This window comes from Phyllopteryx taeniolatus, chromosome 6, assembly GCF_024500385.1.
Source record: "Phyllopteryx taeniolatus isolate TA_2022b chromosome 6, UOR_Ptae_1.2, whole genome shotgun sequence".
Lineage (NCBI taxonomy): Eukaryota > Metazoa > Chordata > Actinopteri > Syngnathiformes > Syngnathidae > Phyllopteryx > Phyllopteryx taeniolatus.
In genome coordinates, this window is record NC_084507.1 from 21,689,577 (window position 1) to 21,701,927 (window position 12,351).

The 12,351-nt window shown below is 42.7% G+C and overlaps 1 protein-coding gene across 4 annotated transcripts in view; it reads left to right on the top strand.

Moving 5' to 3' along the window:
• bbs9 (Bardet-Biedl syndrome 9) overlaps positions 1–12,351 on the top strand; it is a 157,550-nt gene that overhangs the window by 23,196 nt on the left and 122,003 nt on the right. For all 4 annotated transcript variants that reach the window (XM_061776790.1, XM_061776791.1, XM_061776788.1 and 1 more), the window contains exons 10-13: positions 434–615; positions 1,010–1,086; positions 1,763–1,816; positions 1,890–1,992. In XM_061776790.1, the coding sequence (XP_061632774.1) occupies positions 434–615; positions 1,010–1,086; positions 1,763–1,816; positions 1,890–1,992 (416 nt within the window). The remainder of the gene's footprint in view (positions 1–433; positions 616–1,009; positions 1,087–1,762; positions 1,817–1,889; positions 1,993–12,351) is intronic.

Here is a 12,351-nt window from a genome sequence, read left to right on the forward strand (position 1 = left end):
CACAGGCCAAAAAGCTTGATAGGACTACTTCTTCATCTTGACGGCATCCCTCACCACTGGCGTCCACCAAACTTCAACTGGAAGTGGCATAAAACAGCTTGAAGCCTCTTTTTTTGAAGAATTGTTCACTATCTGCCAAACTGCTGCTTGTTGGGAAGCGAGTTGCGTTGAGTTAACTTCCACCACACTGCGCTTGTATCTCAACTATTTGCAAGTCAAAGCAAAAAAATCAGCCAGGTGACCACTCATATCTCAAAAAGCTCATCACTTGTATCTCACGGCACTGCATATGGTTATTAGTAAAATCACTGAACTAATATCTAGTTGTTTTAGAACTGTTTCTGACACCATGCAACGCAGATGTGAAGCGCTTGTTCTCAACTCAGTTTTGTGCCACTTCTTTCGTTCTGTGTGATTTATTGTGCGGCGTCAGGGATCTGAAGGGTGCCGTGGTGAGCCTGAGCTGGGACGGCCACCTGCTGTGCTCCTACATGGGCACCGACCCATCCTTCTTTTCCACGCCCAAGGTGGACGCCCGTGAGGTGGACTACGAGCAGGCCGACGCCGAGATGAAGAGGCTGCACAAGTTCATCAGAGAGGCCAGCAGGACTCAGGGTAGGAGGAATGCTGCCAAATTCATTAAGGCCTTTCTCTATGGTTGCGGGAGTGACTACAGTGGCACCTCAGTTAAAGCAGTTACCATAGTAAGACGATTATTAACTCCACAGGCAGTGTTTAAAGGTGCTATGTTTTTTTTCACGATTTACACAGTTGTGAGGTTTCTAAATTTCATCAGAATATGCTAAGGATTAAGCATTATAATTGTATTACATACTGATTTCGGGAAATATTGAAAAAAATTGTATGTCTGAAATGATTGTTAAATGAATGAAAGTGCTTTTAAAAATCTGTGATATAGTGGGGGAACACTCATCTCATGAGCTTGGTACCTAATGAACTGTCTAATGGAGTTAATTAGCACAAATCGGACACAAAAATTGTGTTTCAGACATCCTGCCTAAGGGTGAAAGTGAAGAGGACTTAAAGGTTACGGCGTATGTGTCTACTGACATGGACATCCCTTCGGTACTTGCGCACACACAAACACATACAGACAGTATCTCACAAAAGTGAGCACACCCCACATATTTTTGTAAATATTTGATTAGATCTTTTCATGGGACAGAACTAATGAAATTACACTTTGCCACATTGTAAACTAGTCAGTGTACAGCTTGTATAACAGTGTAAGTGTACTGTCTCCTCAAAATAATTAAACCCACTGTCATTAATGTCTTAGCAGTTAGCAACAAAATTGAGTATACGCCTGAGTGAAAAGTGTTTTACACTGTTTTCTGCTGCAAGGTCAGCTCAATTGCCTTCCCTGGATAGCTAAAGGTTGACTAAATAAAATGTACAAATTGGGCCTAATTAGCCATTTGCCTGCCCCGGTGTTATGTGACTCGCTAGTGTCACAAGGTCTCAGGCAGGTGTGAATGGGTAGCAAGGGTGTTAAATCTGGTGTTATTGCTCTCCAACTGGAAGTTCAATACGGCACCTCATGATAAAGAACTCTGAGCATCTAAAATAACAATATTTTGGGGTAATTAGGCCCAATTTGGACAGTTTCACAAAGGGGTGTACTCAATTTTGTTGCTAGCTGTTAATCGAATAGAAATGTGAAGAGTTATTTTAAGGGGACAATAAATTGACGCTGTTGTACAAGCTGTATCCCAACCGCTTGTTTTGTCTTGTTGTGCAGCGAGCTCTGATCCAAGACATGGACGGCTTGCCTGTCCCTTCGGTGACCGTAAAAGTGAGTTCAGAAGCACTTTTGATGAGGTTTTATTGCATTTCTTCATCCTCCTCCTCTTCCGAAATGCATGCAGGTGACGGTGAAGGCCAGAAGCGTGTTGGCCTCGTCCAAGCTGACCGTCGGCGTTCAGCCCCCACTTGCCGTCACTCAGGACCAGTTTGTCCTCGAACCTTTAGGTCAGTCAGTGTGTGTACACAAGTGTTTTTCTGTGTGTGTGTGTGTGTGTGTGTGTTTGCTTGGACAACATGTCTTCTGGCTGCGGCTGAGCTGTAACAGTCGTGACGAATTGTCTGCAGATTTTTCTTATCCTTTGGGTGCACAAGCTTGTACTCTTGAGTGTGCGTACATGTGATAGTACTTGTGTTTCACTTTGGACAATAGAGGGATGAACAAAAATAAATTGACTTCAAGCAGCTGCAATAATGGGAGCGCTTCCATCGTTCCCAGCCACAGATTTTTTTTTTTTTTTTAAAGCGCAGAATAGATAGATGAAAAGATTCATCCCGTGAGGGAAATTAAATTGTCAAAGCAGCAGTATTTAAGCAACCGATGTGGGCGATGAGAACTCAGAACCACATGAAACTGTAATTTGGCTCCCACAACCAACAAAGTATGAACAAATACAAAAGCAGCATTGAGGATTGTGTCCAAATAAATCCATAAAAAGTCTTAATTGTCCTTAAAAAGGACGATTGATTCTTCAATCTGTCGTTCAAATATAAAAATGCTACCAGCACAATGTGTAATTGCATTGTATTCACTATAAAATGTGTCATACTTAAGATTCACCCCATATTGCCCACTCCTTCATGTCCTAGTTTATTTCATATTAAGTGAATGGAAGGTCTTAAATTTGATTAAGTTTAAAAACTGATTTCCCCAAATGTATGCTTGAATTATCCTTAAAGATTATGTGTAATCCTTCAAGGATAAAAAAAGGCCCTAACCTTTAAATCCTCTTCACTTTCACCCTTAGGCAGGATGTCTGAAATTTGCCTTAAAAGGAAAGTCTTCAAATTGATTTTCCAATATGTAGACCTCTTAAAAATTAATCTGCTGTTCAAAGATTAAAAATGCAACCATCACAGTAATCGACATTGTAATTTGGAATTATTCTGTATTCGCTGCCCACTCAAACTGTATTTCATATTGAGTGAATGAGACTTAATGCCTCTTTACACTCCCGCGGTCGCGCGGCCAACAACGCCCGCGTTGCATCACGTGACCGACAAATTGGCCTCTGACGCGCGTGCACACGGCAAAAATTGTTGCCGCACGTAGAATGGCGCTGAGATCATCTCTCATGATTGGTCCGTTTTAGTCACATGCTGTGATGATGTAATCAGCATTCCTCCCGGTTCCACATAGCACCTACACCGCCACCTTCTCCATCGATTTTGCAGCATAATTAAACGTATCATCTGGTCATCTAGGTCCATTTGTTCTAGCCGATTCTGTTCCACGGTCGCCATTGTTGTTGCTTTGTTCCTTGTTACGGAAAGGATAGTAAAAACGGCTACCGGAAATGGCCACAAAATGCAGAGGAAACGCCACCCTGTGGCGTCCATGCGACACCCCCGACTTGGAGGAGAACTGCAGCACAATTTCAAAACAGCGCGCGTGGGTTGTGATCGAGTATAAAGGCAAACTGCGTGAACTGGTTGCCAGCCAATCGCAGGGCACATACAAACAAACAACCATTCACACTCACATTCACACCTACGGGCAATTTAGAGTTGTCAATTAACCTGCATGTTTTTGGGATGTGGGAGGAAACCGGAGTGCCCGGAGAAAACCCACGCAGCCACGGGGAGAACATGCAAACTCCACACAGGCGGGGCCGGGGATTGAACCCCGGTCCTCAGAATTGTGAGGCAGACGCTCTAACCAGTCGTGCCGTCAGATTGAGGATCCTTGGGAAAAAAAAAAAAAAAAAAAAAAAAAAAAAAATACCCCAGACAAACTCCACTTACTCGTGCACTGACTGCTGTAGTAGTCTCGCCACGCTGCACTATTTGCATATCTGTTGTTGACCAATACTGGCCACTCATGGCAGAGTAGCATCTGCACCACTTGCACACTGACTGAGGAGTATCTGCAATATTTGCACAATCGACATTGTCCCAGATTATCGCACTACTAGTCACTTTAAACTGCATACATTCCTTGAAGTCCCTTTGCACAATGGTCATTGCACCAGACTATTGCTATATTAGTCATTCAAACTGCTCTAATTGCTAGAGGACTCTGCATTATTTTGCACAATTGTCAAAAAAATTCATTGTACCGGCATTACCAGATTACTAGCAACCTTTTATTGCTCAGTGACTGTTTTTCTTAATGTCTTTATGTCTCAAAAGTATTCTCTGTCATTTGACTGTCTTTTGTCGTACTAGAGCTGCTCCAACTACCGAGGACAAATTTGTTCTGTGTTTTTCGGACATACTTGGCAAAATAAAGTTGATTCTGATTCTGATCAGTAGGCTACTCCCGTTCTGAGGTCTCTCGGCCTCATTCTTACTGTCCATCCATCCATCTGTTTTCTGAGCCGCTTATCCTCACAAGGACTCATTCTTACTGCTTCATTAAAAAAAAACTAACTCTTGATCGACAATATCACAACGTCACACTAATGATATATCCTAAAAAAAACACACAAAAAAACCCCAACGTTTTCCCACAACCTATTTTCCCATGCAACAACTCACAACGCATTACATAAGTAATAACACACACACAGATACATACAGTAGCCACAGCGAACAGCAGCTCTTCCTGTAATCACTCAAACAACACACTTTCATCAATCACTTGGCCAAGATTCCAGCATTCGTCTCTCAAACACCGCGCACATACATAAACACTCCGACACACCAGCAATCAGCAGACCGCACAGTCACTCACACCAAGCCGTTCTCGCCAATAGGTTGAGCACACGTCAGTCAGACAGTCTTGTCTTCAGTCTCAAATACCTTTTAAAGCTTTTGAATTGCTATAAAGTACATTTTTAATGTATAAAAGGTGCTATATAAATGAATTTGCTTTGATCAACAAACATTGTTTCAAACAAAACTGTTAACACTGTGAGTGCAGACAAATCGTGGTTTTGAGCTCAGTGTTGTGAATTGCGCATTTTCACAAAACTCATATTCTCACCCCTCACACTAAGTAGTTAACATTTTGCGTTTCAGAATTGTGTTCATCATTTATTTATATGAGTGGAATGAACCATGAGTTTAACCAGAATTGTGATGTATCTAGTACCACAAAGTAATACACCTTGGTTTATTTAAAATGTTCAATCATTAATTATTGGATTTTTAATTCTTTTGCCCAGACCAAATGTCCACCAGATCCAGATATAATGCTGTTTCTGTCAGCCAGAGGTCGCAAGGCCAGGAGGTGCGGGAGGGAGGCGGCTGCTCTTGTGAGTTGCGGCAGCAGGGGAGGAGGGGACCGCAGAAGTGCTGTGTGGGAAGGGCTGTGCTGTGGGTCGCAGGAGACGGTTGTGTTGTTGATCTTCTTCCAGATTGCACTCTTCTAGATCTTTGTCAAAGGGTGAGGCCACTGTGGAACCCAGGTCGCGACCACAACCTGACATCCTCCCCGAGGCCAACTCGGACAGATTAGACCACAGGCGATACACAGTTATCAGTAACTTGCCCTACATGTAGTTTTTGTCAGAAAGCTTCTGTCATCTAAATCTGACCGTCAACCAAATTTCCAGACATTAGACACTCTTCTCAATTTCTTCAAAATCCTTAACTTTATTTTTTTTGTACTTCCTCAAACAACCCAAGTGACATCTACACATTTTGTGGGTTTTTTTGCTCTTCCCTCTTCCGATTTCCAGTACCTCATTAGAAGAGCTGCTGCTTCTTTTTAAAAAAAAAAAAAATATATATATATATTTTTTTTACAATATTTGGACATCTTCGAAATTGTCGGGGACTCTAACCCCTAATTATCAGTTATTGGGGACTCGAACCCCTAACCGTCAAACTCGAACCTGGGGACTCGAACCCCTGTTCGTCGGGGACTTGCACCCCTCGTTATCGGGGACTCGAATCCCTGATTATCACTTGTCGGGGACTTGAATCGAGAGACTTTAGAGCCTGGACATTAAGGACTCAAACCTTACCAATGCAATGAGGGGAGAGCAATTACCAATACCACTTATTGCAAAAGGTAAGATTGTTTCAAATACAGTACCAGTAGTGTCAAACTCAAATTCACGGTGGGCCAAAATAAAAAATTGGGACAACGTCGCGGGCCAAACTCAATATTTAATGAAAAATCACTGAGATGTGCATGTTTCGCTTCTCTGCAGAAATGTAGCGTTAAAGTTTATCATATGACAACAGACTTACATTTTGCTTAAACACTGAATCCGGAATATCCATCCATCCATCCATCCATTTTCTGAGCCGCTTCTCCTCACTAGGGTCGCGGGCGTGCTGGAGCCTATCCCAGCTATCATCGGGCAGGAGGTGGGGTACACCCTGAACTGGTTGCCAGCCAATCGCAGGGGACACATAAACAAACAACCATTTGCACTCACATTCACACCTAGGAGCAATTTAGAGACGTCAATTAACCTCGCATGCATGTTTTGGGGATGTGGGAGGAAACCAGAGCGCCCGGAGAAAACCCACGCAGGCACGGGGAGAACATGCAAACTCCACACAGGCGGGGCCGGGGATTGAACCCAGGTCCTCAGAACTGTGAGGCAGACGCTGTAACCAGTCGTCCACCGTGCCGCCGTCTTTTACTTTAGTGAACAGACAATCTGCCTCCCACCTGTCTTGGAAGTTAACCGTTTTCCATCTTTCGTTTGGCCATTTTTGGGAAGGGGAAGTGTAAATTTGCTTGAGGAGACTGGTAGCATAGTCGCTAACGACTGCAACAGAAAGGGAAGGGGCGCTCGCCAGTCTAGACTGAAGGGCCAACACACTAGCAAAGCATTCTGGGATTTGTAATATTAGTGGCGCATGTGCTATATACTGGCAGGTCAGCTCTATTACACATTTGATATGGTCTTGCGGGCAAAATATAATTACACGTGGGCCAAATTTGGCCCCGGGCCTGAGTTTGACATAAATGGAGTACACCATATGAAATGGTCCAATTTTCAAGGAGTTACCATTTTCTTTACCGTAATTCTTTGTTTGGAGGACAACGCAGGTCCGTTTGAAACCTGAGGTGATAGCTGACATCCAGAGCCCCCCCCCCGTCCTGAATTCTTTGGGTGGAGGCAGGACTTGTGCGTTGTTCCTGGATGATCAATCAGTCTCGGGGTACCCTGGATTGGCGATCAATCCTAGAATCCCACTTCTGACACCAACTGTTTTTCTGACAGATTAAGTAAGGAAGCAATCTTCTCTCCGTGGGTTTTTATTACAAGGAAAAAAGAAACATTTTTGCAAAGAAAGGAAAAGGTACAAGTCGTCTCGAGTTGTCACCCCTTACTAAAAGAGCAAGCAAAGAAACATTCGTTATATAGAAGTGAGAGAGACAGAGAAGGCAAGGAAAGAAAACAATTATCTTTGTCCACCTGCACTCAAACTTATCTTTATCGGAATGGGTACATGCAGAGACTGAGAAAAACAGCTAGTAGCCACAACAGCTAGGTAGAAAAACAGCTAGTAGTCACAACATGGCTGCGACACACATAAGTACTCTGCTAAAAACATGTGACGGTTGTATAAAACTAATAGAGGTAATATTTGGTATATATGAAACATACATTTTCCAACTCATGATCCTTCAAGGATTGCGTAATAAGGTCTTGAATCTGATCAAAGTCGCTTCAAAATGGCCTTAAAAAGTGAAATATTTGTTTTCAAAATTGAAAAATATTTTTGAATCACACTTAATCCTTAAAGTTGGATATTCACAAATCTTATAAATGCCAGACACCATAAAACATTTTTTTAGTAACACATTTTATACAAATTTATGTTTTATCTCCAAAATATGATCGGAAAAGGCTCTTAAAATATTGTGATGGAAGATCGAGCCCATATTCTCCCAGCGTATTTGTAATTTAGTCTTAAACGTCAGTGGCCTTAAACCTGTCTTCTTATTTCTCTCTGTAATCAATTTAACTTTCTGCACAGCTGCTCTTTGTGGCTATTCCCTTCTTCTTAATCGGTCCATTATCACTATCCATCATAACTTCATAAATGTAGCAGATGTTCATATTTGGAGTAAAAATTTCCCCTCGTGTCATGTGCACATTGTCTGCAGGCGTCATCTTTCAAGAGTGCGGCAGCATCACGAGTTCCGTATGAATCTTTTTTTTTTTTTTTTTTTTTCCATCCTTTCAAGATGTGTGCAACTTTCCCGTTCATTCTGAGCTGTCGATCATTGATGGACGACTTGTTTGTGCAGCAATGTGAGCTGGACACCCTGCTGCTCGTACGTAATGCAAACAAGTTGCACTCTACTGTACACTCAACATTGTGCGCCGGCCCTTTAATAACTTTCACTTTCTCCCAGATGTTTGCATTGCGCATTTATGGCTATGGAAAGCTGCTTGTACATTTATTCGATTTCCTTGATATAGGAACTATATTACTACAATATTACTAGTTAGACAATTCAGTGCATAGATAGAAATAGGATGACAACTAGAAGTGTGTCTTACTAGTACTGTCTTTTCCACTATTAGTGCCACTTTTGGCCTGTTCGTACAACCTCAAACTGGATATCAAGGATGTCAAATAAATGCTGAAATGGCTTTCCAAAAGGCGATTTTATCCATCCATCCATCCATTTTTCTATAGCATTTTCTCATTATGGTTAGCAGTTAAGCAGGTGCCGATCCCAGCTGACTTTTGACAAGAGACATGGTGTACTTCCTGGACTGGTTGGCAGTCAACCAATCGCAGGGCCCTGTTATCCACACCCATGGACAACTTTGGGTGATGGTGTAGTGGTTCACTTATATGAATTCCCACTCAGTGATTATTTGAATGTGGTTGTGGAAGGGCCGGGATGGACGCTACATATAATTGGATTGATGGATTTTTTTTCTGGCAGTCATTCACTGCCACGCTGCAATAGTGGTTCGTGTCTTATGTAATACCGGTTCAGGTGATACGGCTTAAACAAACATGGAACCCATTTCTGTGACAAGACAAACAAAAGCACTAAAACATTCACAGCTGCTGAGCATGAGCATTGACGCCACTGTACCACTCGTCACTACTTGAGACTTTGTTGGCATTTAGCGACTACAGGCTAATTGGCTTAGTGCTCCAGTGACTGCTGTCGCTACTGTTACGTCTCACATATGCAATCTCATATATATAGTTATATAGTCACACAAAGACTCACATACATGTGTGTCTGTGTGTGTGTGTGTCTACAGGGGTAGGAGGAAGGGAGGTAGCGCCTTCTGACTTTTTATTGCTAGTTCACTTTTTATTTGTCTCAGATGGCGACTCGATTCCCCGCTCACCACACACATACACACCAGCGCGCGCACACACACACACACTGCCCCCTTTGTTATCACTCCTCTCCGTATCTGTTCTTGCTCATTCTTCTCCTCTTTCACATCACTCTTTTGTTGTTTTTCTTCTTTGTGATGCCATGACCACTGATTGTGATGTTCATGCCCACATGTCTAAAGTCAGGAAGGAAGTGGTGTTTTCATTTAGGTTCATAGTTCAAAGGTGAGAATGTGTGAGCAGATCGGTCAGTGCGAGGATCAAAAGATAGCGTTTAACAGCACGCTGCTTGTTACCTCCGCCAAGGAGGTTATTAAAGGCTGTATGGAAATGGCTTGGTTTCCAAATGTTGCCAAATCAATCAGCATTTTGAGGGTTTTCCCAGAAAATCGTCTCTACAGCACCCCGCAGAATTTTGGGGGATAATTCAACCCCCGATGCCAGTTTAACTTAACTTGACATTTGGTGGGCATGTCTATCATGAGTAGACCCACAAAAATGTTTTACCAAGACCGCTTTGAGGTATATTTCAGGCTAAGCAGAGATTTTGGGGCAAAGAGAAACCATGTGTATTAGAGCATCCTCCATTTTCCCCTTGACATTTACAGTACAAGTCTGCCAATACAGCGCGACGCCAACCTCTCTCCCAATGGAGCCTTTTGACGTCACCCTGTCAACGCTCCAGAGTAGAAAATGTTTCTATCCGATGACGTGACGCTCAGCGTCATACCCCCTCCGCGCACACACAATGAATGGGAAAGTCGAGAGTATCAGTCAGACGCCTTGCCAAGTGCAGTGTGAAAAGGAACATTCGGAAAAATGTCTATCATGAGTAGATTCACAAAAGATCACAGGTAGCCATAATTGAAAAGACACAGGAAGTCCACCATTTTGTTTCCACTTAGTCATTTAGGCCTCATTTTGGCCAGTTCCAGGTGTCCTTTAAAGACAAACTTGTCCTTGAGATTGCTGCCAAATTTGAAGCATAAGTCCTTGACAGATGGGTGATGCTATCTTCCAAAACATTTTGCCTGCGCCTTCTAATTTGGGAAGAATATGACATGAAAGTTTGATGATCATTTCGAGGTTTCGCCATGATAAAGGTGGTGCGAGAGCCTGTTTTTCTCTCTTATTGGCCATTCTTCCAGAAGTTTATTTCAACTTGTAAGTTGCATGGTTCCTTGCCCTTTCATCAGGTTGCATCATAGATCTATTAAATATTTTTAAACGCGCCTTCTTCGTTGCACATTAGTTTATGTCATGGGCAATTATCTCAAATAAACTTTAGTGGTTTGTTTTCATTTAGCTCATGTGTTTTCACACGCATACGCACAAAGTTGCCACTTGTCAGCACGTTTTCACTCTCTAGACTCGAATCTTCACCCCTCTTGAACTTTCACCTTCACCTAACAACCAGGAGTCACTATAAACTTAACATAAACACTCACTCACCCTCTCTCTCTCTCTCTCTCTCTCTTTCTACAACCCTCTCTTTATCTCGCTCTCTCCACACCCCTCTCTCTCTCTCTCTCTCTCTCTCTCTCTCTTTTTCTCTCTCTCAGGCATACACTTACACAATTTTGCTGTTCACCTAAAAGCTGAATATCCTTAACTGTTTATGACTGACGTGTGCTTTGGTGATACGAGTGACCGACTGGTGAGTTTTTCGAAATACGAGCCATCATTCAACTAATTTTTTGCTATGACTTGTGAGGAAAACTTGAGATATGAATGCTGTATGGTGGCATTGAACTCAACTCACTTCAGAACACGCAGCAGTTTGGCAGATAGAGAACAATTCTTCAAAAAAGAAGCTTCGAGCTGGTTATTGCCAGGCCCAGTTGAAGTTTATTGTCAAACAAAAAAAATAAAAAATACACACTGTGTATTTAAAACAACCACATAACCTTTCCTTAAAGTCTGCTCGTTTAATGCTAACATAATTGGACACACAATAGATGGGCTTATAAATAGCAGTGGTGTTGCGGAATTATAACCCTTTAAAAAACGGCTGTTTGAACACAAACGGTAGAACAACACATGTAGACAGATAATACAGTACTCACAGACATGTATTCCTAATGCTCTGTGAAGAATGACTAATATTACTGCAGCGTACTGCGCGCTAACTTGTGACCGTCTCCATGTATTTCCGTATGTATGTAATACTGGGCGGCACGGTGGACGACTGGTTAGAGCGTCAGCCTCACAGTTCTGGGGACCCGGGTTCAATCCCCGGCCCCGCCTGTTTGGAGTTTGCATGTTCTCCCCGTGCCTGTGTGGGTTTTCTCCGGGCACTCCGGTTTTCCTCCCACATCCCAAAAACATGCATGAATTGAAGACTCTAAATTGTGAGTGCGAATGGTTGTTTGTTTGTATGTGCCCTGCGATTGGCTGGCAACCAGTTCAGGGTGTACCCCGCCTCCTGCCCGATGATAGCTGGGGTAGGCTCTAGCACGCCCGCGACCCTAGTGAGGAGAAGCGGCTCAGTAAATGGATGGATGGATGGATGTAATATACTGTCCCCAGGTGGCCAAGACGTGCACACCAGATGGAGCAGCACAATGTTGATTGAATTGAAGCAAAAAATTGTTTAAGGTTTTTCATTCTATTTAATTATGTATTGTTGTATCTTTTTAAAAATACAGTTGCATATAGTGCTATTTTTTGTAATTGAAAACACATTACAAACCTTTTTTTGGGGGGGTAATGCTGGAACGGATTAATGGCATTTCAATTCATTTCAATGGGGGGAAATGATTTGAGATATGAGTGTTTTGCGTTACAAGCGTGGTCAAGGAACAAACCTGTATCTCAAGGCACCACTGAATATGAAAACGTGTATTTGCTTATGAATTGGTCCTAGCGTGTTTAAACAATTGAAGTTGAAGAATGTCCAAGTAGCCCTTGCATCCTTCCATCTTTCTGAAAGCGGCCCTCGGAGGGTTTGACACCCTTGCCTTAGAGGATCAGGAGGCAGGAATGTGGCATGGAAGAGGTCCGTGATGATGATGATGTAACACAAGGTTACGCAAACAGAGTCTTGGACGCGAGGGGGACACAATTGCGGAGGTCAAG